The 27,544-nt window shown below is 49.0% G+C and overlaps 1 protein-coding gene and 1 long non-coding RNA gene across 3 annotated transcripts in view; one reads left to right on the plus strand and one right to left on the minus strand.

Annotated features, from left to right (window-relative positions):
* LHFPL2 (LHFPL tetraspan subfamily member 2) overlaps positions 1–727 on the minus strand; it is a 24,159-nt gene extending 23,432 nt beyond the window's left edge. The window contains exon 1 of the mRNA XM_059418122.1: positions 297–727. Coding sequence (XP_059274105.1) covers positions 297–726 — 430 coding nt within the window. The 5' untranslated portion in view covers position 727. The remainder of the gene's footprint in view (positions 1–296) is intronic.
* A 1,977-nt stretch (positions 728–2,704) lies between these two features.
* LOC132028755 (uncharacterized) lies at positions 2,705–27,302 on the plus strand. 2 transcript variants are annotated; one of them, XR_009407532.1, is made up of 3 exons: positions 2,705–2,936; positions 6,476–6,600; positions 26,024–27,302. It is a non-coding gene; the product is annotated as an uncharacterized LOC132028755 (long non-coding RNA). The 2 variants fall into 2 exon arrangements; XR_009407531.1 differs by lacking the exon at positions 2,705–2,936 and adding an exon at positions 6,102–6,206.
* The last annotated feature ends 242 nt before the right edge of the window (positions 27,303–27,544 follow it).

The raw sequence follows: 27,544 nt of genomic DNA on the forward strand, positions 1-27,544 counted from the left end.
GGCGGGCCCCCCCTCCCAATTGCCCCAAAGAGGAGGCCAAAAAGAAAAGCAGACTTTTGAATTTAATGGAAAAAACAAAAAAAAAAAAAAAAAAAAAGTAGGAGTAGTTACTCTAACAAAACCCATTAACTTCGAGCCCAAGGAAATAAGCAATGACGAGGAACATGGGAGAGAAAGAACGGGCGACAGTGCAACAGGGAAAAGGGAGAAAGCCAGTCTGACCGGACAGGGAACGAGGGGCAGGGGGCGCACAGCACACGCAGGGCAGGGCCCCGGTCCCTCTCCCGCACGCTTACCTGCGATCCCTTGCAGCAGCCCGCATACGTTGAAAATACTTTTCTTCATGATGCTCTGCACACACATGGTGAAGACGGACACCAAGGCCACCGTGCAGAGAATGAAGATGCCCACGGCCAAGAAGATAGCGGTGGCCTGCCAGAAGCCGCTGGCGATCTCGCCAAAACTCTCGGCGTAGGGCCCGCACAGCGTCTCCCGCTGCACGTGCTGCATGCCCGGGTTGCGGATGCAGCGGGCGTAGATGCCCAGGGTCGGGTGGTAGGGCTCCGACGGGCCTCCGCTCCGCTCGTCGGGCTCGGCGCCGCTGCGACTCTTGGCTTTGCCGATGAGCCAGTCGGCGCTCATGAAGGCGATGAGCTCTGCGAAAGCCACCACGATACTCAGGAGGGTCCAGAGCATGGAGCGACAGGTGACAATAACATGACACATATTGATGTTGCAGGCGGAGAAGTCGGGACTCCACGGGGTGAACAGCAACAGCCGGCGGGTGGGGAAGGAGGCTCAGGCGGCCTCAGGAAGCAGTCGCTGCTCCGGGCGCTTGCTCCCGCAGCCGGGGGCTCCTCCTGGCCGGCCTCTGGCAGCGCGGTCCCGGGCCGTCATGCTGCCATGTCCGAGCTCCGAGCGCGGCCTCACCTACGGGAGGGAAGAGAGGAGGGCGGTGAGTGGCGGCCAGGCTCCGCCCCGCAGCGCGGCCGCCGGGAGCTCGCGGACCCCAAAGCCAAGTGCGCGGCGGCTAGGGCTGCTCCCCGCCCTCCCCAGCCCGGGCCGCCACTCCCTGTCCCAGGGAAGCCCTCTGAGGGAGCGCGTCCCGGTATCGGAGCAGATGGCCGCCCTTCGCAGCGTGGGTCCCGGCTGCCTTTGTTCCGACTTCTCCCTTCCCGAGCTCTCACACGGTGTGTGGCGTGGCGGTTCCCTTATCTGCCGCCGGCCGGGGTGGGGGCGGGGGAATCCTGCACCCGACCCAGGCGCACCCTATGGCCCTGGAGCTCCCGCCTCCGCACTCTTGGGACCGGGATCCCGCTCCAGCACCTCTTACTAGGGAAGGTCAACACCACGGAGATCCAGATGCATCTAGAGAGGGCTGGCAGGCAATAAACCCTGGCCGCAGACGGGCTCTGGTTTTATAAAGCTCACAGGGACCCTCTGCCCGCCGTCTTGGTACTAGATGAAGTAAGTTTTGAAAAACGCGCACCAAAAGCTTTTGCTTAGAGAGAGAGAGCGCGCGCGCGCAGCAACACCCACTTTTATTGCCTGGGAATCAAATTAGTAGCAGAGACCTAAGAGTGAGGGTTTGCTTCACAGGTATATAAGAAGATAAAAGTAAACACTGCCATGAAGAATAACAACACACTGTTCCCCAAACTTATTTTTATTCATTTCTCACAGGGTGATCTCTGGACAAAAACACTACCCTAATTAAAACTCATAGAAGAAAAAATAAGAAAGCCTTGAAGAGCTCATGACTTACTCACTTGGGGAAATTATTCAAAACAGAGGCATTAATGACCACTGACTAAGAATCATCATTACCACAGAGTAGACTTGTTGACAACAGAAAATGGCCTAGGAAGAATGCACTCCTTGAGCCATCCCAATTCAGCCCCTGTGCCTCTGCCTGAGCCTCCCTTCACCCTAGGTCTGCAACTCAACATGCCCATTGTTTCTGGTCTCACAAGGGCTCATTCTCTTCCCAGGGACAAATGGCTTCATTACCAGAGGGCTTTGCTCTAACAGCTCAAACCTCCTTGAGAGGGGCCTGAGCCCTGAAACAGGAGTACCGTGCTCCTGGGCTGTCCCATCTACTGTCCCTTCTTCTAGGTCAGGAAGAATCACACAGTTCACATCTGACATCTGGACACAAAGCTGTGTCGTGAATGATTAGACACTGTTAACTGAGGTCATGTCAACCTCATGAGAACCACAAAGAGCCCCCTGGTGTGCGGGCAGTGAGGTGGGGCAGGGAGTTATTGAAGAGGAAGGCCAGTGGGGAAATAAGGAAGCCGAGAACCAAAGCTTCGTCACCACTCTAGTTGACATGCCAGTGAGAGATTACTATTTATCTCATAAAACATGGCACATTCAAAAATCCTCACATCATTATAGTTACCCAAGATGCTGTTTTAGGAAATTACCTAACATAGCACTAAGGACACAGGCCCTTCATAATTGTCAGTGTGCATGCGTGTGCGTGTGCGTGCGTGTGTGTGTACGTGTGTGTGTGTGTGTGGAGTGCAGCTCTGCTGAGCACTGGTGAAGGGAGGAGTGGCTTCCACTCTAAGAGTTTTGGGTCCTGTCGGGTCTGGGTTCCAAGCCCAGCTCCACCACGCACTGGCCAAGCGGACGCCTCAGCTTCCTCAACCTACCCCCATGGCAAGGGTTAGGTATCCTGCTTCACAGTGTTGCTTTGAGAAACTATCACGAATCTGTCAGAGGACCTCGGTGTCTGGCAGAGTCAGCACTCAGTAACTATCACCTCCTTTCCCTCAGAAGCCTTTCCCTGAACAAGAGGACACGGGTCAGACAACAGTGTGACGGCCGGAAGCCGAGGGCAGGTGACAGAAACTTGGCCACTACATGCAGACAGACATTGAGCAGGTGCTATTTAGAGACGGGTGACGTCACTTGCGCCAGCCTCCCAGGTGAGCTTCACGGGTGGGTCCTGGTCTTACTTCCTACTTCCTCACCGCCTACCCCGCTGCCAAACTCAACTGTGAAATTAGCACTAGGCCGGAAGGAGAACCTACTCGCTCTTCTCAACTCACCCCCACCCAACCCCAAATACCACCAACTAGAAATGCCTTTTGGGAAAAGAGTTACTAGTACAAAAAAGCTTTGGAAGAGACTGTTTAGCCTGAGATGATCATTCCGAATGAGAATAATTAACAAGCCAGTGATGACTCCCGCGAGGTCCCACATGGCATGCCCACCTGCCTGGCCACCAGGCTCGCGCCCACCGGAAACCGGCCAGTGGAAGACCAGCCCATGAGGAGAAGATGAGGCGTCTACAAAGTCTTTTCATTGATTAGAAAACCAGTTCCCTGATGTGCTAGCCGATCTCGATCCCTGCTCCTCCTCTGTTTAATGGACAATTTTCAACATGAACATAAAACTTCTGTGTTTTTGCGCTCGTATGGAGCCTCAGGGCTCTGCTACAACCTCTCAGGTGACCGGGAGCTTAATGAACACGTCATGTGTCCACTGTCCCGGGCAGCAAGCTCGGCTCAGAGTCAGGCTTGCAGTCAGGTCGCCACTTATGAGGACAAAGGATGTGAAACTTCAGGAGGACGGAAGGTGGCACATTGAGGCTGAGCAAAATGGTCCGCGCCAAACCTAGGGCAGAATGATTTAGGGAGCCCAGTGCTTACATTCACAAAACATAGTTCTGTCCGTCTGTGCTAAAGCCATCCCCCCTCTACTGCACCAAGTTCTCACATCCATCCGTGGCTGGAAGGAGCTTTTATTCACCTGTTTGGAAGAGGGAGATAACATGCTTTGCTCTTTCCAGCCTAATAGTTTGCTAATAATTACTACAAGTGGAATGGCCATACTACACAAGGCTGACTGACCGGCTTTCCTGGGGATCCGAGAAAAGTCCTCAGATCGACAGGACAAGAAATGCATCAGTGGGCTTTACCAGGTGCCTGTGCTCTGTAGAGTGCCCCCGTTTGGCCATGTCACATGTGCAAGGACAGAATCCTGCTGGCACAACATCCATATCAAAGGGGACACAGATCCTCATGACAGATGTTGTGAACCGTGGGGATCCCAGCACAGAGCTCAACACACCTCTGCCGCCGTCCCCCCGACTCCCTGCCTCTACACAACTCACTGGATAAGACCAGGCCCTCCCTGACATTCCACGCAGAGGCCACGACATACACTTCCACTCCAGCACAGCTTACTTTACTCTCATATCCCTGACAGCTGTGGGTCATCTGGACAGTCCTCTGACTTTCAGAAAACGATGCTAGGATTCTCACAACGGTCCACCATCAGAATGCAGAGCAAGGGGCAACTGACAAACGGCTGGTCTCCTGCAAGCCCTCCTGTTTAAACAAGGGGGCAGGTAGTAGGCTGAGCTCAGTTGGGTTTGTCGCTTCCATCACAGGGGGCTATCTTTGGCAGCTGCCTGATGTCAGCGAGCAGGGAAGGAGGTGCAGGTGGAGCACGACCACCTGGGGCCAGCTGGCCGGGAGACGACCGCAGCAGACGCCGAGGAGCAGAGGTGCATTGAGGACCTGACTCCGGCATGTCACAAGCTAGGCCAAGTGTGCTGCCAGCACTGGAGCCTCGACGCCTGGGAACGAAGCCGTACCAGAGTTTTCAAGGACACAAACCTGCTTCTTCACCTTCGTTCTCTTTTTCTTTCTTTCTTTCTTTCTTTCTTTTTAAAGATTTTATTTATTTATTTGACAGAGAGGGAGAGATCACAAGTAGGCAGAGAGGCAGGCAGAGAGAGAGAGAGGAGGAAGCAGGCTCCCTGCTAAGAAGAGAGCCCAGTGCGGGGCTCAATCCCAGGACCCTGGGATCATGACCTGAGCCACCCAGGTGCCTATCTTTTTCTACTTTACTATGAAAACTGGCAAAAATACAAGTTGAAAAGAACAGTCCCTGAACATTCAGCTTCGACACTCGTATCCAGCCTCATGGTAACACTCAGACGTTTTCTCCTGAATCATGTGAAAACAAGTCACAGATGTCTTGACACTTCAGCCCTAAATCCTGTAGCATACACATACTAAAAATAAAGCCATTTACCTACATGACCACAATAAAATTAACACACCCACAAAACCTGACAATACCTTCCTTCTATCCAAAGCCTGGTCCACACTCAAATGTCCCTATCCTGCCCCATTTTCTACAGTTTTTTCTTAAAAGCATGACTCAGTCAAGGCTCATGCATTGCATTTGGTTTTGTATCTTGTTTCTTTAGTGAAAAACAATCGTTTCACCCTGAACTCTGTTTGCATTTTTTCCCTTGACACGGAGACACGTTTTTGAAGATACCAGGCCAGCTGCATTGCAGAACACCCAACAATCTGGATTTGTCCATTTCCTCCTGATGTCCTTTAAAGTGTTCTCTATGCCCGGCTTTACAGAAACGAGGGTAAATCTAAAGGCTAGTTTAGAATCAGCTTAAATATTTTTGGTGAGACTCTACCGCGGATGATGCTGTTTATTCCACTGCCTCACATCTGGGAAGAGTAACACTGAGCACACATCAGAATCAGAGTGATCATATACATATGGAGACATACACAAATACGTATATGTGTACATGTATTAATATGTATGTATTTTATGTATAGACAGAGACAGACAGACAACTCCGTGGCCCTGAAGAATCAGAATTTTGGTGAGGGAACATGCAGGAGGGCTGGCTGGGCAGCTGGCTGGGCAGGGCTCTGTGTGTTTGGAAGAGCTTCCTGGGAGTTTTGATGGCGATGTTGAGAAGCCCTATCCTAAACCATGTCCGGGAAGCTTAAAAAGTCCTTTACCAAAGGGATCATACATCTAAGGAATATCTGCTGTCTTTCTTTGAAATGGAATCACATTTTAGGTAGGACAGCTGAAAGCATACAGCTCTGCAGGCCTGGGGAGCAGGACAGAGCCTTATAGAGAGGCCGCCCATTCCAGGAGGACTGACCGGAGCCTGGGGATGTCGTGAAGAGAAGGAGGAGCCATCTCTCCACTGACTTCAGAGCGCCCCGCCTTTCCAGAAAGGACGGCCCCGGGCTCTGGCCGCCTCCCTGGGACCTTGCCCTGGCCCAGTCTGCGGGGGGGCAGCGGGCACTGGCGATACTGCACTGGGCAAAGGGCACTACATAGTGTGAGCTGGGATGGCGGGTTTTAAGAGCTTTGAAAACAGACTCCAGATCAAGCCTCAGCTCTACCACTGAACAGCTGTGAGTCCTTGGGCAGGCTATCTACATTGCCCCTCGGCCTGCCTCAGTTTCCTCCTCTGCAAAAAAAGGGCAGCAATCTCTTCTTCCTAAGGCTGCCGGGAGAAATAAAGGCGAGAGCATAGGCAGAGTGGTCAGCAGAGCCTCCTGTTCACTGTGCTCCACGTACCTTAGCTATTATCAATCATTATTAGAGGGCTTAATGATAATTTAACACATTAATTATCATCTCAATCATGTGGTCATAAGACTAAATAATGAATGTACTACAGTGACCCACGTGACTCGAATGACCAGCACGCTTCCGAGCAGACTGCATTTTGCGCCCACGTCACTGGAGCTTTCTTTGGCAGCATGGTCTCCAAACCAGGATCTTCTAGAAGCACAAGAGGATTAGGTGAGTAGAATTTATGTGCTTTTCACCTTCCAAGGGCTGGAAAGACTCTCCAGGAAGCTGATTCTTGAAGTGTGGTCCCTGGACCACCCCCCATCTCCTAGAGGGAGATGTAGGCCATCTGTTTTTAAAAACATTCAGTCCCTGGTCCCCACATGCTGCATCAAACTTTCTGGAGGTGTTGCCAGCAAGTGTGTTTTTAACAAGCCCCCCAGAGGTTCTCTGCACAGTGACGTCTGAGACCGGGTCAGGGCGAGGGAAACCTCACACTCGGGGAGGTCGCTGGCCCTGGCAGTGACTTGGAGCTGGGGAGGGGGCCGAGGAGAAGAGGCAAGGCGAGGGGTGCGGGGGGGGGGGTGAGGGAGGGGAGGCCTTGCCCAGCTCAGGAGGACAGAGCCAGACCACCTGTCCTCAGCACAGCTCCTGACATCACAGAAGTCACCGGGCCAGTGAATCTGCAGGGACCCAAGCTCTTCCCCACTCACATGCTGTCCAGTAGTTTTTGCAGAACATCCAAGGGCTCAAGCGCCTGGGGCCTTCTCTGCAGAGCCCACCGGCAGCTCTCAGAACTGATGGACCAGGTTGGTCCAAAAAGCTCAGCACCTTGCACGGCTTTCAGAAAAAATCACCTACCAAAGGAGGTTTTGCGAACTCTCATTTGCCCTGGCCACCTCCTCAAATACGCGGCCCATGAAAATGTGATCCTCTTGACAATGTTTAAGAAGAGGCCCCACTGCACTAATCCTTACTCTGGCCTGGCTGGCCTTGGAGTTCCGGCTCTGTGTGCTCACATCTTCCTGCTCACGGCCACAATTCCTGCCTCGCTCCCTCCCCATCTCTGGTCTGACTCCACTCGGGGAAACTCTTGCCCTGGCTCTCAACCAGGACAATTCTGCCCCCTCCCCCTTGCAGGGGACAAGTGATGAGGTGTGTAGGTATTCCAGGCTTGTCACAACTTGGGGGGGGGGGTGCTGCTGGCAGCTAGTGAGCCAAGGATGCCGCTGACTGGCCTGCGGGGCACGGGCCAGCAGCCACTGAGAGGCAATGCCTAGCAGTGTTTATGGTGAGAACCCCTTTCTGGAGGTTCCTGCACAGAGCAGGCTTGACATTTGTAGGTGCAACATAAAACAGAGTGCGAAAGCCACTGCTTTTTACGAAGATCTAATGAGTAAGCCAAGTTCTACAATCTGGATGGACATTCACAGTATTTACTACATTAAGTATATTTTTAGTCGTTTTTCTGAATTTCTGTTTAAGGTCCACGCTAGTTTGTGTGTCCCAAGATGGCAAGCTGACAGGATGTGGATCCCAGCTTGCGGGAGTGAACACACTCAGGACAATGTCCTTGACCCTGCCTCTTCAGATCACACACACAAGTCAGCTATTGTTTTCAGGCATCTCTCTACTGCAAATGGCAGAATGGGGCTCTCAGGAGATGAAGAGCAGGAGGTCACCCACTCCTGTCTTTTCCTCCCCAAGGGTCTTACACTACTGCAGACAACTGCAAGTGTGGCCACAGGACCTTTAATTCTCTCAGATTCCCCACCTCCAGAGCTGGGCTGTCCACACCGTACAAGCTCGGGTGGCCTTGGCCACTCCAAGCGCCAGGAAACCTCAAGGACCTTCCCAAGCAGACCTAGGGAATGCGCAGGCATTCTGGTTACCACCTCACCCCAGCCTGGCTCCCCCTACCAGATACCTTCCTCTCCGGCTGACCCTCTTAGCAGTGTCTGGTGCCTGACGGCCCCTCCAGGGCAGCAAGGGCCCACCTCCGAAAGCAACTGAACCAGCCTTTTCTTTCCTAGGCTAGGAGCACCCAGTGAGCTTGTGCGCACTGTCAAGTGTGTCCTTTAATTCCCTGCTCCTCACAACTCCTTCGTGATGCCCACTCTCGCTCCTCCGGTGTCTAATCCATCTGCTTGCTAAGCACCCATTTCTAAAGGTGCCATTTGGATACTTCCTCCCTGAGACAGCAGCAGCCAGAAGTAGCAGGTGTACTTGTCTGGTCCTGTTCTCTACATGACTCCTTCTTTAAGAGTTCTGAAGCCCATATACCTTATTTCTTAAATTTTATTCCTTGTACAAAATTCACCATCTAAAAATCTTTAGAAAGCACGTCTTTCTTTACGGGTCTTCAACTCTGTCAAACAGGAGGGGCCGAAGAATCCACCTCCGAGACAGATGCTTATGTCTGATCTCTTACATGCTGTAAGCCGAGGCCATCTGCCTGTGGCCTCCACGTACTGTGCGGTCCGCATGTCTTTGGTTTGTTTCAATGGAATTAGAGCTTGAACTTCAAGGGTTGCCTTTTAATGTCACTGTTGTATATCATTTTAAACTAAAGGTGTTTCTCAAGTTCATAATGAATTCTATGACACCAGGCAAAATGTAAGTCTTAAAGTGAGCTTTGTGAGTTTTTTCAAGATCAATAAGGAAGTAGAGTGTTTTAATGGAGTAAAGTAACAAAGGATGGAAAACAAATTACTTAAAAGAACTTATGCATAAAAATCAAGATATATAACTTCCTTCTTCACGAACACCCAATGAACAGCAGAGACTCCAAATGCCCTCTGTTTAAGTGCCTCAACTCTGAGAATAAATAATCCTTAGGAAATAGGCTTCTGGCCTAAGTGGACAGCTGGGCAGCCTCTCCCAGCACGGGGGAGCACGACGTTCATTCTCACAGCAACTGCAGGCTTTCTAGTCCCTTCCGTACAGAGGCAGAAAGAATCACTGCTGTTCACGAGATACAATGCCATCAGTCAGGTTCCCTTCCAACAGCTTGAGAAAAACCAAACATGATAAACGGAAAGGATTATGCCATCTGTTATTTCTGAATCTCTCACACAAACCCAGAAAACCCAAGAATCAACTAGAACAAGAGTCCTATTCTGACTGGAAGCTTCTGTGGAAGCTTTTGTTGAAGACTGTATTATTCTTTCCAATACACTCTGTCTGTCCTTAGAGGAGGGCCCTATTTTCCTGCCCCACCCCCATGAAGCCCGGACAGAGCACTGCTTCGACAAACCACTGTGAGAAGTGACACATGCCACTTCTAAGCAGAAGAGTTTAGGAGCTGGTGTTTTGGTCTCCAGCTAGCTTACCTCTCCCCTGAGATCAAAAACCATTCAGATAGAGGCTTCCCCGTCAGCCTGGGTCCCTGACAGCATGAAGCACAGGCCCTTGATCCTTGATAAACAGGCCCCAAACCAACCCTGTTGTTGCCAGTGCTGAGCTGTGAGGGGTGTGCTCCTGCTGGAATCCCAATAGTTGCCTGTCCCAGCTCTCTCTGGGGTCAGGTTCAATTTCATTTCACCATCCTCTACCATATGCATGACAAAGAATTTCTGGCAATTAAACAGAAATGAGAAACACTAAAGCTTGGCCACTGCCTCAGGAGTGCTCACTGTACAATTCAGCAAGGTGAGCTACTCCAATACAGGATTTGCTCTTACTGTATTTATTTTAGGTTAATAAATGGAAGTACTAAGAAAAAAGAAAAATTCCCTTGTGAATAAATGAGGACATTTATAAAGTGACTCAGAGGACCAGCTTGAAGACTCACTTCCCACATCAGGCGCTTCCCCGAGGTCTCTTACCAAAGAGCCCTGAATCACTTGGCGCTGCCTCAGCGTTCCCTTCTCTGCTTCTATTTCTTCCACCCAGGGGGGTGGCTCCAGCCACCTCCTTGCAGCCACCAGCCAAGACAAAGGCTAGTCTGCTCCCTTCAAGCAGGAGAGCTCTGTGCAGAGCCTGAGAGGGAGACTGGGTCGGAGCGTCCTCGGGAGAGCCCTGCAGAAGTGGTCCAAGCCAGGGCATAGGGCTGCCGGGCTGATGTGCACCCTGCGTCAGGGCAGGTCTCTCTAAGGAACTGGAAGCCACAGGGCTGGAGCGAGGCTATCGACCGACTCAGGAGACAAGAGATCCTTGAGGGGATCAGAGGGTAGGACTGAGACCCTGAGGCTACAGCTGCTGAACAAGAGGTCAAGGCTGCTCAGGATGCAGAGCTGTCGAAGGCGAAAGAGAGAAAGAGAGAGAGAGAGAGAGAGGATCAGGGAGGCATAAGGTGGACACAGTGAGTCCCCAGGGTGCAAAGAGCCATGATCACACTTGACATTTTTTCAGGTAATCTCTCCCGTGAGAATCAGAATATTCCTCCTAGGAATGTGGCCATTTTGGAGATGGCATGAGGGTGAAAACTGGTGGCTTCCATGAGGAAGACTTCTAACAACTCCTGAGAATATCTGTCATTTTAAAAATGAAGTTTTTAATATTTCAGTATTGCCTCTTTTTGAACCAAGTCTTTTTTTTTTTTTTTTTTTTTAAGTAGGACTATGGTATCATTTTATGAACTGGAAACAGTCACTGGTCGTTAAAAACCAGCAAAAACAGTTCTTTCCTTGAATCTCCCACCGTCCCACTGGCACTACTGTTATTAAGACAAGAAAACCAGGGCGGTTAATGTTCAAGCTGGGCCTCGGTGCCAAGGTTCTGCCAGCCATTGAGGAGGTGATGGTGTGAGCAGAAGTGCCACAGAAACCTCCTCATAGAGGCCAAGGGGATAGCGCAGATGCATGACTCCGAGAAAGGGCTCCCACCTGGGGACCGAAACTCCACCCAGGAACTTCCTGAAGGGCACAGGGGAAGAGCTGCTCCTCACCTCGGCCAATTCACCCAGAAACCCCTTGAAACAAGCCCATCGCAGCTCTACCAGCTGCCATCTGGTCTGTGCGCAAAGCCCTCAGCAGAGTGATGCTATTTCTAATCAGCCACTAAAAGATATTATCCGTGAACTGGGCCTAAAGATGCAAGACAACCCACATCCTTAAAAACCAAGAGGATAGTCTGGGATTTACCCGAAGACCAAGACAATGCTAGTCACTGCTCACCTTTTCCTTTGCAGACTTATCTATTCTCACTGAAGTTACTTCTGTTTCTAACCAGTATTGCTAAACAGCAGTGGAATTTTTAAAAAGTTTTTGAAAGAGTTGAAAGAAAAGGCCAAAGGCTGGTGTAGACCATGCTCATATTTCCAAGAGCATCACCGAAAGGCTCACACTCATTTTGTATTACTTCACTCACATCGACACTGGCTTTCTGCAGCTGAAGATACAATCTGCAGCCCATGGTCTGAACTCCTGCCCCCTGCCCCGCCGCCCCAGACGGGTGTGTACACACCTCCTGAGTGCCAATGAGCTTGGGCAGGGGATGGACACCAGCATAAGGCTTTACGTACCCAACACACACGCAGTTTAGACTAAGACGTGCAAGGCAGGTGCTCACCAACATGACTGTAACTCTAGGCATCAAAAATCTTCACTCTAGAACCTTCCTTCTCTCATATACTTAAGACCCACGAAATGCTGTGTGATCGTGAATGTGCACACCTATTTGCAATGTCAGATTTTCTGAAACCTCTAAAAAACTCAGCCAGCCAGATCTGTAGACTGCAGCCACACCCAGTTCTTTAACCGCTGTCCAGTTCAGTGACTTCACAGCCAGAGATCAAGCTACCCAGCATTTTTCAACTTTCCCTAATGAGAATGCCAAATTCAAAACCATAAGCAGGTTTAAACTTCCTTCATTTATTAACTGGAGGAATTCCCCAGATATTTAGAATTCAAACTGTTTTGGAAACAGATGGGCTTAAGCATAGCTCCCGAAGGGATACACACGCTTTGAGGAAAAGTATGCTCAATACACAGCTGCCAGCAGCTTCAGGTACTTGCAAAGGGAGAAGAGTCCCGAAATGCAGGCAACAGCTTTGGCCTGCACTGCCGGGCTCGCCTAACGACTGAGGAATGTACCAGGCGGAGGAAGCCCCAGGAGCTTTCCTCACTGCACTCTAGGTGGAGACCGCGCAGACTCAAAGTTCAAGATGGGCAGGGCAAACCCCTGAGGTGGGAAGTCCAAACCCTTGTACTTGATCATATGACCCGGTACTTTCTTTCTGGAAACAGGGATTTACTGTTATAGTTTCTAACAATAGTGAGGCATAGCGAACAGAGAGAAAATTCAACTGGATGTCTCAGAAAAGAGTAAGCATCGGAAGACCAGGCTGCTTAAAAAAACAAAAGCAAACGTGCTGGAAAGACTGGGAGCAGAAATGGCATTAGGGTCACTTCTAGAAGACATGCCCCAGCCCTCAGTTCCCCAGCTTCTCCCCTGGAAGGGCTGATTACACAGGGTGGGCCAAGAGGAAGCCTGTCCTGGTTTACACACCTGTCCAGTGCGATGGACACCGGGTGCCACTGTGGGCTCCTGCACCAGAGTCCCTGGCACAGGTCGGCGGCAGAGTATGACTCACTGAGAACCGACAATGTTCTGTGAGAAAAAGGTACAAGGCAAGAGAGCCTGGGGGAATCAGCAGAGGGGAAAAAAAATAGATTGTGTTTGGCTAGGTAATAAAATGGGGCATCACCAAGATGCTGACACATATTCCGCTGAAGTCGTGAGAACTGACAGACTTCATGACGGTAAACCATTCCCCACAGACCTGATCACCGCAGGCCTCAGGAGTACACACCCTCACCTGGCAGAGAAAGTTCCTTCCCGGCATCCCCACTGCCAAGCTCTCCTGTAAGCAGGGCAGCTAATAGTTCTCGGTTCCAGCATAAAATGGGGGGCTGCACAGTGTTTTGCGGAGGGTCTCTCAGGCTCACGCACAGGAAGAGGGTGGGCTCACCCACTCAGAGTTCCTACAACACCCGTGGCTCAGCCCTTGCAGACCAGTGAGATCCCCTAGAAAGGCAGCACCAGGGAGGGATTCAGTCTGGGGCCAGACTACCTGGATTTAAATCCTGGTTTTGCCACACCCTGGGTGGTGACTTCGGCAAGACGTGCCTCTATGCCTCAGTTTCTGTGACTGCAAAACGGGGTGCCGACAGAACCTACCGCAGAGGCTTGTCACGAGGCTCGGCAAGCTGAAAGAAATCATGAGCTCAGACAGTGCTTGGCTCATGCTCTGTGTTCCCGGCACATGGCCCACCCTCCCGAACAGGATCCGGCGCCCCCCACCTCCCGACCTGCACCAGAACGGCCACTTCTGGGGTTGTGCCCGAGGCATTCCTTTGGCCATTTAGGGCCTCCTGTTCTCGAAAGCCCGCCTGGCCTGCAGCCATTTGCGTTACCTTCAGACAGCAGCCTTTTCCATGTAAAAGTAGTCGCAGAGCAGGCAGGGTGCAGCAGGGAGCCAGGTCTTCCTTCAACGCCGTCACCCTGACCGTGACCAGCCCTGTGTCTGTGGAGAGTGAGGTTCACGTCTCTAAAGTGGGCTGATCAGAGTATCTGCCTCACGAGGTGTCACAAAGGGGGACGAAACCCATGCAGGGAAAAGTGAGGCAGAACCACAAACCCTCACTAGGGCGTAGGAAGCATTATTATTATTATCATCCTATTGGTCAACAGTTATTTTTCTGCTCTCAAAAGGCTCTTTGTCTCCACGAGGCCACAAAAAATGATCTTTGAGCACCAGAAACTCTACGGATTGAAGCTGGCCCAATGGCAAAGTAAAAGGTGGGAAAAAAGCACTGGACAGGAAGCCAGGAAAACACAGGTGCTGGTGTCGGCTCCCGCCTAATTGACTGTGAACACACAGTGTGCACTGTGTGTTCACTACTCCAGCTTCACTACTACTCAACACTACTCCAGCTTCAGCAGCTCAGGCACAAAGCGACCAGGGTGGGCTTGCAGACCACCACAGTCATTTCCAGTGCCATAAGACAATCACTTTAAGCACCAGACCACCTCCTACCACTGTCTCTCAGACCAGGGGCTCCCGTGGGAGGCCAAGTGGGGGACTGGAAGAGGGGAGACGGGGCAGGAAGGCCAAACACAGTGGTTTAAAGGTGGTAGGAGAGGGGGATGTGGGTAGCTCAGGTGGTTAGATGTCCGACTCTTGATTTCAGCTCCGGTCATAATCACAGGGTGGTGAGGGCAAGCCCCACTCCCGGCTTCGTGCTCAGCAAGGAGTCTGCTTGGGATTCTCTGTCTCCCTTTCCCTCTGCCCCTGCACTGGCTCGCAAACAAACAAACAAACAAAAAAAAACGGCAGAAAAGAAGGTCACATCCAATCACAGTGCTGAGTAGACTAGGGGCTGGGGGACATGCTCTTGGGCAGCACACAGGGACTTGTCCAAGGGCCAAGGTTGGAGAGTGTGGACTAGACTGGCTCCCTCTTCTCATTGACTTGTTTTCTCCACTCCATGGAGGAACCCAGCAGCTCTGACCTTTCATTTACAGCTCCAGAGTATCTCTCTTTCTTGGAAACACAGCAGAGCCATCCCCACTCCAGTCTTTTGGCTAACAGCCAAACAAATGAGGCCCTCTCCTGTCCTTAGCTTCAGAGAGGAATCCTGTAATCAAAGCCCCCTTATTCAGTTCTGAAAATCCACGGCCATAAAAAGGGTGCTTTCTTTCTTAGGTACTTTTGCTACCTGTCCTAGACAAATGAAAACACTTGATTGTGAAGAATTTCTTGGCCATACAACAAACAACACGATAGAATACAAAGTTTTCATCGTTTTGCAAGTATTTATAAGCGGGTTTCTTACCTATTTTAGGGAGGGTACCAGCTGATTCACCAATGCTCCTTAGTATGAAGTCTCCAGCTGGAGAAGCCAGCAACAGGAGACGCTCCTTTGGAAGGAGTTTAGTTTCAGGCAGGAGTCAAAAGTCACATCCCTTTTATTTCAAAACATAAACCATATGAAACTGTCCTACAAAATTAATGTTTGCTGCTGTTTATTCTCTGTTCTTTGGTGAATTATTAAAGTCAGGCAAAGTAATTCTCTCCTCAGTTATAAATGGCCCCAGAAGGCTGATTTGCATCCATCCAAGGGGCACTTATTTTTGATAAGTACTCTTATTAATGATCTAATAAAATGTCTTGTTTTGTCATGATCAACCAAGTGATTCAAATGATGTTTAAAAATTCAGCACTCCAACCCAATAGCCTGGTGATGAAGCTGCTAAGCTGACATTAATTTAAAGTGATTTTTAATTTTCCTTGGTATTATCAGTGAGATCATGGATGGATTTAAAAAAATTTTTTTTTTAAATTTTGGTCCCATTGCTGTCAAAGACAATCTTTTACCAAGATTCAGTAAAACTGATCTGATTAGAAATGATAATCACAGATCGCAAAGGCCAGGGGTAAGAGGTGCTAGTAAGATAAATTATTTGATAATCACAGATAGCAAAGGCCAGGGGTAAGAGGTGCTGGTAAGACAAATTATTTGGTGGGTCAACCACAGACATTCTACATTGGCAGGCAGGCTGCAGGCATGGGCAATGAAAATAAAGCTATGTCAACACCAAGAATAGAAGAACACATCCATTTTCACGCCTCCTAACTTCCTGACCTTTGTTCCCAAATGCCCTATAGCAGAGGTGGCCATTCACAAAGCAAGGGCTAAACCCTATCATGCCTCCGTGATTGGGAAGGAATAAAAAAACGCCCTGCCCATCTGGAAGGCCAGCTACGTGTGGGTGCTACGAAGTTGATGAATGAGTTGGACACACACACCTCCCACCCCTGTGGAGAAACCCAGGGCCCGTAAGCTTAACAAGACAGAAGTAATGGATTTCGGAGGTAACGCTGAATCTGTCTGTATTCTGCAAAAATAGCTCTTCCTTCTCCTGGAACCCAGAATAGATGGTTGCCTGATTTTTTTTTTCCCCTTCACCCTTCTTCGAAAATAATGCTCTTTAATCTCTGTTAAAACTAAAGCACTTAATAAGGAGTCTCGTTCTGCCAGCTCCCCAAACCGGAGAGGTCATATTCATATGCTTTTATTTATCCTCATCTATCACTGGGATTAGCAGCCGGGCTCACTCAAGCTCTCAAGAGGTAAGATGAGACAGTTCCTTCCAGAAACTAATACCGTGTTCAAGATCTGACGCCCAAGATGTGCAGAGCAACATACTGGGTCACGGAGTAAGGGCGGGATGGGCGGAAGGAGACAGAGAGAGACACTCGCTGCTCTCAAGGGGAGTCAAGAAACAGAACACACATGCTCCGGCCACCGAGGGGCAGGACCAGCTCTGAGAACTCACCGCGGTGGACCAGGGCGGGCAGTACTGGACGGGGAGAATCTGGAGAAAACTAGGATAAGGTTTTATCAGGAACATAATGACTGGGAAGTGAATCGAAGGGAAAACTGCAGTTGGGGAAAAAGAAGAGGAGGGTTATTCCTGCTTCTGCCGGACAACCCCAGATGGCTGGAGAAGAACACTTCTGAAAGGAAGGCTGAAGGGCTGGACAGCGTGGACACTCCTCATATTCTGAGCAAAATCGAAGTGGTGGATAACCTTCCTGTTTTGGGGAGCATGGAAGCAGAAATGGTGGCTAAACGGGAGAATGAGATTTCATCCTGGCCTATCTGCCAGCTATTTAGCATGATGAATTTTAAACAAAAGAATTAAAATTAACCTCTATGTTCTAACAGCCCCCACTTCCCCATTCAAATTCACCTTTTCACAGACAGGATTATTTGTGAACTTTTCATAATGCTTTCAAGGAACTAGGATGAACTCTGAATCTGGCTTATGCACCCAAATTCTATCAAGAAACAGACTCGTAGAACACGTTGGGTTTAGGCAGTTTCAAGAGACAAACACGCTCTGTTGGACATCAGGCCCGATGTCCAGTTTTCGGAGGCTCGAGCAGGATGTCCCTGGCAAGTCTGCTCTGCCCTCACCTGCTTCTGCTCCAGAGCGCAGGGCCCCCTGGGCCCGAAACACCGGCACAGGTGGGACTCGTCAGTCACAGAAGCAGCTTGCACTTGACAAAGTGAGTGCATATTTATATTTGGCTCAGGGAAAAACAAATGACATTAGGGGAGGAGTTCGTAAATATAAAGTGTGATCCCAAAGAGGAATTTGCAACCCTTTCGACAAGCTGTCCCTTCCTGCTAAGTTCTCTAGGAGCTCCTGACCACCCGGGACACTTTCAGGAGAGGAAGGAAGAAGGAGACATCAGTGGATATGATTGAGAAAACTAGGAACTTTGTATCTTATGTAAGACACAATTTAATTGGGGACAAGAGTCCCCAAATTTCCTCATCATTAAGAAAGAGAAGTTGTACCAGTCTGGCATTCCTCAGAAACCACGCAGCCAAACCCCAGACCAACGGGTGAATTGATCTCATTTCTGAGAGTGAAAGATCCTATTCACACACCGTCAACATTAACTTTGTCAGTCTGTGCATGTGCCTGGATCTGAGCCATGGCTGGGACACCGAAGCAATTAGTCCTCTTCCTCCACCTGGTCATGGGCTTGTGAGGTGAGGGGTGGGGGTGGGAAAGTCAGCAGGGAACTCAGCCCCAAGTTGTCAGTGAAGAGGGTGCCCCATGCTCAGAAGGCAGGCGAGGCCATGGAGAACAGTGCTAGCACATTCACTGTTGTGTGACACAAGGGGGTGCAGGCAGGAATGTGACAGGAAAGACAGCAGGACCCAACTAGTGAGGGGCTGGATAGGTCTGGGATTTGGAACTTGTCCTCCACATGATGAAGAGGAATAATTTCACCATCAAAGTGACCAAACCAGGTTTGGTCAAAATAATTTTTTTATTATTATTATTATTTTTTAAGATTTTATTTATTCATCAGAGAGAGAGAGAGGGAGAGAGAGCGAGCACAGGCAGACAGAATGGCAAGCAGAGGCAGAGGGAGAAGCAGGCTCCCTGCCGAGCAAGGAGCCCGATGTGGGACTCGACCCCAGGATGCTGGGATCATGACCTGAGCCGAAGGCAGCTGCTTAACCAACTGAGCCACCCAGGCGCCCCCCAGGTTTGCCTTTTAGAAGATCACCTCCAGGATACCTGTAAGGGTTAAGCCAAGTAAGGACGCACGTGCCCTGAGTGTGTCTGTGTATGCACTTCACTCGCTCGCAGGCAGAGGGGCACGCAGGCTCTGGGGAGAGCTGGTGATCACCAGGACAGTTCCGAGGGGGCGGTGGGGCCCCGGATCCCACAGACTGCCACCAAGAGGCCAGGCAGAGCCTGTGCTTCAGTGACCGCCCGCCAGGGGCCACAGAGGAAGCTCGTGCAGCGAGCCAGGGGACAACTGCTCAGAGTCGGAGCTGCAGCAGTGAGAGGGGCAGGTCGGAGAGAGAGCGTCAGACGTGGCCTAGCAGAGTGTGGAGGTTGCTGGGAAGAGGAGTCCTGGAGGACTCCCCGATTTCTGCCCAACCACCTGAATGCTTCCATTCCTGGGAGCAAGAACACAGAAAGAGGGACGTGCGGGCAAGACTGTGCATCTAGTCTGAGTCAGGAAAAATCTGAAATCTCGGGGGGCATACAGCAGGTGCTGAGAGACAGAGAGACATGGAGCAGTCCGAGGAGGAGGAATGAGGGGAGCATGTGTCCTGGGGAGGGGACCGTGTGTCCTGGGCGGGAGGAATGAGGGGAACATGTGTCCTGGGGAGAAGACCATGTGTCCTCAGCAGGCACTGAGAGGAGATCTCAGAGCAAGGAGAGTATGGGATGCTGGGAAGGTGCCCTGGGGATCTGAGGAAATGGCCAGAGAGACAAGGAGCAGTCCAAGGGGGAGGAGGGAAGGGACCATGTGTCCTGGGGGTGTGGTGGTCAGCAGAGACCAGAGGCAGACACTCCGCCGTTCGTGTCCCACCAAACAAACATTTCATCCTAAAAAGCGGCAAGGAGATGGCTGAGCAGGAAGAGAAAGTGAGTCTCACCCTGGTGTGACTTGCACTTCAGAATGTCGCACACAGCGTATTAGCTACATGCTCAACATGCCAGCCCCAAGCATCTACTTGAGAGAAAAGAAAAGTCCCAAGGAGTACTTTATCTGAGGAGTGATTACAACAAACAGTCAGCACAAGGTCACAATGAGGAAGAATGGGAACAATACAGCCCTGCCGATGCGGCTGGGGGGCTTTGGAGTGGGGGGGCCTGCAGGGAAGGAAATGAGCTGGACAATGCACAGATGTCTACATTTTCGCTGCCAGCAGCTCAGACAAACAGGAAGACCTTAAACTTCTCCAACTGGGAACGCTCGGTTTTGCCTGATGAGCAGGGGGGCCGAGCACATGACTGGAACACAAAAACAGACGGTTGTGATTAAGACTGTGCTCCACACAGAACCTATATGCAGCCTCGCTCACCCAGAAACTCGAGCCCAGCTCCCCCTGTGCCCAGACCACGTTCCCGTGGGCCTCCTCCCCGGGCTGGTCCATGGGGCTTGGAAGGTGGGGAGCTGTGAAGTCCTAAGAGCAGCACCGACCCACGGGACCTAACCAGGCCGACATGCTAAATTTCACAATTTCAAAATTTCCTGCTGATAACTAGCAGAGAACCTGTGTGCATTAGGCTGTAAGCAGGATCTGACAAGAAAATGGCTGGCATAATCATCCACGCGAGGGGCTCTGCGCCACTGACTGTATCACAACATAGGTACAAGAACTGTTAGAAATCCTTCCCATTTCACAAGTGAGGAATCTCACAAAATATTTTTTTCCTTGTAGAAGGTTCTATATTTTTTTCTCCCTCTTGAGTAACTATGCAAACAAGGAATATTTCTTGAAGGAACTGAAGTTTCAGAGCCTCCCTGGGAAGGTGCTCCTTACTGTTAAAAAGAAACGCTGTCTGCTCAAACCATAGCAGGGTTTCTCAAGCTCAGCACCTTTACCATTTGGGGCTGGATAGTTCTTTGTTAGCAGGGCTAGTCCTGCAAGTTGTAGGACATTGAGCAGGGTCCCTAGCTTCCTCCCACTATATGCCAGTAGCACTCTCCCAGTTGTGACAGTAAAAAGTGTCTTTCGAGACTGCCAAACACCCCGGAGGGACAGTTTGCTCTAGAAGATACCCATTTGTGGTTAAGGCCCAAGACCTAGACTGAGATGAGGTTCAAGCCCTAGGTACGGCACATACTAGCAGAATAAAGTTGGGCAAGTAATAACCTCCCTATGCCTCAATTTCCCCAGCCATCAAATGGGGTAATACTACCTACTTCACAGAGTTGATATGAAGATTAAATGAGAAAATGCACACACAATGCTTTGCACAGAGCCCAGCACGTAGCACACACTCAGTAAATGATATCAGCGGCAGTGGTTAAAGAAGAGAGCTGTAGAGCCATGACTTTGAAAGACAGAATTGAGCATGCCACTCATTTGGCCATAAGGTAAGACAAACCGCCCACAGGGCAGACTCTAAAGACTCTAAAGAGTCTGTATGAGGGCACTTAGGGCAAATATGCTAGAAATACAGCCACTTATTAATACTAACCTTCTGTGATGGGGGGGAGAATAAAGAGAAAAGAAATGAAATAGAAAAACTGCTATATACCAAAGACAAATTACCTGACACAACGTGGAAAAGGTAAAACTTCACACCTTTGAAAAACTACCTGAGCCACCAATTAAAATAAAGAGCAATCTGGGGTGTGGGTACAATGGTAAGAATGAGCACCTTAAACAGCTGAAGATGGTGGCCCCTGGGAGACCAAGGGGATGTCCTCAGTCAATGCAGCCAGGAGGACAAACAACAAGGAGGCAGGAGGGTGCCTCCTGGACAAGAGCAGTCTCACAGCTTGTTCCTGTCAGTACCGCGGGGCCTGTTGCCGAGGGTGGCAGAGCCCCCATGGCCTCCCAAGGGTCCAACCACCATCGAGGGCCGCGATGTGGAGCTGCAGACAAGGATCTCGCCTCCTAGACATTCCTTGGCCCTCAGCAGGGCTGGCAGGACTTCACGCTGCTGAGCGGGAACCTTCCTGGATCGGGAGAGGCCTCCCTCAGCCGCTGGCCCCGCAGCCCAGCTCCACCACCTCTATACACACGCATAAGCACACACACGGACACGAGAGCACCTCTCCTGCTCAGCCAGCAAGGCCTCTGCTTCCCAGGCAGCCTGGCTTTGGACGCAAGAATCAGAAGGCAAGCATAGAGTCAACCAGCATCCGAGCTTTCTAGGGTTTGGCAATAGTGACTTTATCCAGTAGCCGGAGTCCAAAAGAAGCTGTTCACAACAGTCATCTGACTCACTGAGAATGCAACACTAAATTGGAGATATCTCCTAATTAACCATTCAAAAACACAACCGAGCCTTTCTTTGGGAGACAAAGCCTGCAAGTATGTGCTCAAAGACCTCCTTCACTGCCTGTTTTCTGACCGGGGTTTCCATGTATCTCAGTGACACACAGTTGTCTCCTCTGTCATTCAAATGCACCATGTTTTTTCTTTTCTCATTAAAGGAAACTGAATAACAGTAGTAGGCTTGTGCGCAGAGTGGAGGGCTGCGCCCATTAACATTCAACAGTGTGCCCACACATGCATCATCTAAGCCTCGGTCTTGTCCACCCAAAAACACAGTGAAGGCAAGGGCCGTTTTACCCTGATATACTATGATGTTGTTGTCAGCTGAATGCACTCTAAGAACCAAATGAGGAAAACAAGACAACCCTCCATTCTTTCCTGAAGGAAGGCCACACAGCGCCCTCCGTTTGACCCCAACATCCAAAGACATCACATGGCATTTACATCCCAGGGTAATTTGTGTAAGATTAAAACTTCTCCAGCACAACTTAAAAAGCAAAATATTTGACATCAGTACAGTACCCAATGCACAGGAGAGGTTAGAAATGAGAAAAACAGTCAACAAATGGATAGTTAACTTAAAATATCCTAGGCAATTTTGACACACTCCCGAAAGTCGAATGCTAAACTCACTTTGTCAGAATTAATTTGGGAAACATTTAGTCCTGCTTGAAGGAGAAATGGACTTCCCCAGCCAGCATTTTGTCAAGTCACCGTTTCCATAGTTTGTTCTGTCAGCGTTCCATCTGAGTAACTAAGTATTCCTCTCCCGCCTTGGCTGGGAAGACTAACATGGGGCCAAACACCTTGGAGACAGAAAAACAAACGAACCCAGTTACTAGGTTTTAAACTCAGTTTTGTCTGGAAATCAGGAAGCAAGATCAAGCTTCGGGGACGCTCTTAGGCTGATGAGATTTTTTTTCAAAAGTTCAAATGAGAAGTCGTCCAGAGCTCAGAAGTGCAGAAGGCTAAGAAATGGCCATGAGGATGGCCTCCTGGGGGCACGGTCGGCCTCCACTGCTGGGGACAGTTTTTGATTCCAAAGGATCAGAAATTTGGATCCGTGTCCTGCCTTGTTATTTCCCCTGACTCTTCTGTTATTTGCAAATTTCATGTACGTCTCTGCCTGAACACGGATCTAGAGGGCCAATTTCACTGTACTTCTAGTGGAGCAAAGGAATGGAAGATTTTAGATTTTACCTCATTCATAGGGAAAGAAAGGAAAAAATGTTGTGAAATGTACAAATGTCCTTATTACAACAGAACTGAAAAATGTCATTCAGCTGGAAAAATCAGCTGTCGGCAATCCCCCACCCCCACCCGGCTCCCTCCCACCCTAGCTTTATTAGTTCACATACATGAAGCTTACTGAGCTGCCCCGCTAAGAATGTGAAGTCACAGTGCTTCCAGATCTGAGTCCTGAAGAGAGCAAAGGACGGGAGCTGGGGTCATGAAGAGTAACATCTAACATTCACCAGTCTCAGCTTTTCTGTCCTCCTGTTCCTCAGTCCTGATGACCCTCTCTCTCCATTTTCTGAATCCGACAGCGGCCAGGACTTTCCATTCGTTTCTGCTGATCTCTGAACCACAACCATCTGTCTAAAACGCAACCTCCCTCTAGGGTACCTGCGCTCCCAGAAACAAAACCCCGAATGTTTGAACCCACGCGCTTCATGTGGTACACCTACCGGGCAGACTGCCTTAACTTGGTTTGCACACTCCCTCCTTGATGCTCTCCGGCTGTTCTTACTGTCCTTTACTGTGCGTTTCAGTTCAGTGTCACATCGTGCGTGTGCAGCAGACCACACTGATGGTCCTCACAGAGGGGAACGTGCCATGCTGCGTCTGGCGCGCCCAGCGGCTGGACTCCTGTGTGGCTTCCAGACCCGCGTCGCAGACGCAGACCTTAAGCTCTGGGCCGTGTGAGCAAATCAATGAACACAGACGTTTCCACTCAACATCCAAGAGGGAGCTTGGATGAGAGAGATGTAATTCTATTTTAACAGTGTCCTATTAACATAACCTGAAAAACTACTTCAGAAATGTGTTCTTCAACTGGACACGACCAACCAAATGTTAATTAGCACGGCCCTGTCAAAGGCTAGCACCTTCATACCTGAAAATTACATGTTTAACTGCACACACACAAAGTTTACTCATACCGATACCTGGAATCCTGTAAGGACTGAAAAGTACTTTTCCTGGTGACCTCATTTAATGGCCACAGCATTCCTGTGAAAGTATGGAAAGAACTGATAAATTCCAGCACTCTTCCCTAAAGCGTGAAGCTTCCAGATGGCCTCGGCCAGGTGCTGTATGGTGTGGCTAACCATGCCTTGGTGCGGAATGGAACCCTGCCTCAGCTGGATGACGAAATGCTCACAGGTTTAAAAGCAGAAAGCATGACACAAGGAGACAGGTGAGAGGATTTGTGAAACAAACCACTGAACTTTCAAAATACTATATATTCTCAACAAGGGAAATCATCTGACAGACTGAATCATGAATTTGTGCAGTGCAGAGAATTTACAAAAGCAGCAAGGTATGACTCATAGCCACAAAGTGTTTTGTAACATCCTTATAAAAATCCGCCTTACAAATGTTGCGGCTCTTCCAAAAGCACTTGTCTTTTTGTTTTAGGTATTCACTCACTTAACAATTTGTCAAAAATAATTTATAAAATCTACCTGAGGTATAATTTCTGGAACTAGAAGAAGAAAGGGAGAAAAAGAAACAAAACACCATACAGTGGACTGTTTGGATCCTATTTTGCCTACACCAGCAGTATTACCAAAAAGAGAGATTACCATGTCATTCCTTCTGATGCTACTAAGTCAAGCCATAAGATCCAATAAGCACTTTGTTTTTAGTAAAATTACTCAAGGGCACTCCAATTCATAGCTCAATACCACCAGTAGGAACTTTTCTAAAACTACAAATAATTTTGTCAAGAAATTTTATTTTTTAATTTTTTTAAAAAAGATTTTATTTATTTGACAGAGAGAGGGAGAGAGAGAGAAATCACAAGTAGGCAGAGAGGCAGGCAGAGAGAGGGGAGAAGCAGGCTCCCCGCTGAGCAGAGAGCCCAATACGGGGCTCAATCCCCGTGACCCAAGCTGAAGGCCGAGGCCCAACCCACTGAGCCACCCAGGCACCCCTGTCATGAAATTTCAAACCGGTTTCTCAGAAATGCCAGGTAATTGTTAAAAGTTACCCCCACCCCAAATTCTAAATTCTCTGCTCAAATTGTATCATTAGTACTTAAAAACAGCTAATTAACTGATTTTGGTTTTACATACACATGTGACCTTAGTCAACTGTTTTTCCAGTACTCCTTTTGCGGAGAAGGTCATAACCGTTAAGGTCCACATGAAACCAAGCTGAAAGATAAGGAGTCATTCTGAGAGGTATGTCTATAAATAGAATCGGGAGCTGGAGAGTGTCATCTTGGTATGATGTCTTCATCAATCTCTCTCCTGATAAGGACCCATCGTTTAGTGAGATCATGTGCCCTGAGTTCTAGAGCAACTGGTAAGATGTTGAGTCAGTGGTTCTTCGGGAAGTGTCCAGCTCCATGGTTGTTGACTCTGTACTTACTGGGCCAGACATTATTAACCACTTTTATAGCATGAACCCCAAACTGACCACAACACTCACACGGTCTCACCCTTGGTTACAAACCACACCTAACCCTCCTGAGAATTTCACATGCAGATACAAAGATGCTGGTTCATGGTGACTCTCACAGGACTGGGGTTGTTTCTGAGCAGTTCTTGTGTGTTAGGAATAATGCCCCCACAGCCCTGCCTGTCAGTGGTGTCCCCTCAACCACAAGTGACTCATTTCACAATCAGCAGCCATGGATAAGGACTTGAATAAGCAACAGGTCATTTCTCGTTGGCAGACTGTCAGGTTCCCTCCCAATATCCATTCTCCTCTTCTTCATAGCAATACCTATGGCCAGGAAAGTAAGATACTCTCCTTGAACTCAAAATTTAAGGGGATGCCAAAAACTGATTAATCATGATAAATAATATTTTAATATACAATCTTATAAAAACAAATCAATTAATTTCAAAATCTACAATGAACTAACATAAAATTAAAGACTAGGTCAGCATTACCAATTTTTCCTTTTACCTCAGACGCCAATATGGCACTATAACATTGTATTAAAATATCATTTATTTTAATTATTGGGTGTTTTGGTGTACTTTTAAATTATGCACAAACGTGAGTGGCTTACTTACCTTACCATATTCGTTTGTGGCCCTGAAAGGAATCATATCTTAATGGTAGGGGGAGGGTAGGTTGGCAACTGTGTCCAGCTAAAAAAAATAAATAAATAAAAATCTACATTTCCTTTGCAGATGGGGTGGCCAGTGAGACTTAAACGGACCAGATGGGGAGAAGTTTCTGGGAAAGCTATTTAAAAGGACCTGCTCTGTCACACTAACACACACACACACAAAAGCAACTATGTGAGGCGGAGAATGTGTTCATTAACTTAGTGGTGGGAATCATCATGTTGTAACCTTAAATTTATTATTTGTCACTTATACCTCGATGAAACTGAGGGGGAAAAACACCCTGATCAGAAGAAAGGACCCGATTCAGCTCTGACACTAGCTTTTCCCCTTTGGGGAAAATGACCATGAAAGCTCTGCTGGGGACTTACCACATGATACACCTGGTACTAGTGACTGTGGAGCAAGAGGACAGAAGGCACCTGCATCCGTGACAACATCCTGATCAGCCTGTCTTGGGACTCCTTATTACCCGAAAACAACACAACTCCTAGTTCGCTTAAAGGACTATAAGTGGGCTTCCGTTCACTGGCAAGTGCCGCTCTCAACGGACTGACTAGAACTACTTTAAAAAAAAAAAAAAAAAAGAAAAAGAAAAAAAGCTAATCACAGTTCACTTAAATGGGAATGTTCTGAAGAGATAGACCAACATCTTCAATACTTCTCTTTCCATCTTATTAACTAAAGCCCTAGTGTTTCCACCCAAAGGATTCCAATGTCAGTTTATTATTAGGAAGTCCATGTGCTTGCCTCCTGAGTAATTAGAGGCAAAGATGAGGCAAGGCTGTGGATCAGAGACATATGCCCCCTCAACCCCCACACCACTGGTGAGGGTCTCCTGCTAGTCGCCGGCTGCCAAGAAGACAGAGCAGCCAAACCCATGGTAACCCAAGAGCCCGATTCTGGGAGACTGGGCAGTGCACTGAAGGATCTCAGAGACTCCTCTTCTGTCCTCTCCTTTATGGAGTCTGCTTCCATCTGCACCAGCGGGCTCCCGGAGACTGAAACCCTCGGCTGCCTTGGGCCATTAGGGCTTCGTGGCTCAATCACAGGAAAAAGTAACAGTGCAATCATCTTTTCAAAAACCAAAACTTCAGAGGGTGCCTTGCACATTCCTGATATTGTGCTGCCCACAAAAGGGTAACACCTCCATATGGAAGATCTATTGGGAAACACTGAACATTAAGCCTTAACATATTTTTAAATTATATTCTTAAACAAATGAAGCTTTGTTCCATCAGGTATGGCAGTAATTCAAACCAGATGAACAAAGTGTTGCCTGGTGACATTCCTTAGAAGACGTGTGACAAATATATAGGAGAATAAATCAGAAGAAACATCAGTGTTCATTTGTAAACGTACTGCTAACACTGTGGGAGCCAGGGAGGGAGGTGTGGGCCTGGGGGGCTTCTGGGGGAGGTAAGTAAAAGCATAACTTTTCAATCTCCCTGAACAAAGGAAATTGGGGGGGAAGCCCTCTCTGGCTAGGAAGATGTTAGTGCAGGAACTAAAGGCTCCTATTCCAAGGTCAGAGCCCCCTTTTCAGCAGAAGAAAAGAAAAGAAAGCGTCATTTACATTTCTTC

Source organism: Mustela nigripes, chromosome 12 (assembly GCF_022355385.1).
Source record: "Mustela nigripes isolate SB6536 chromosome 12, MUSNIG.SB6536, whole genome shotgun sequence".
Lineage (NCBI taxonomy): Eukaryota > Metazoa > Chordata > Mammalia > Carnivora > Mustelidae > Mustela > Mustela nigripes.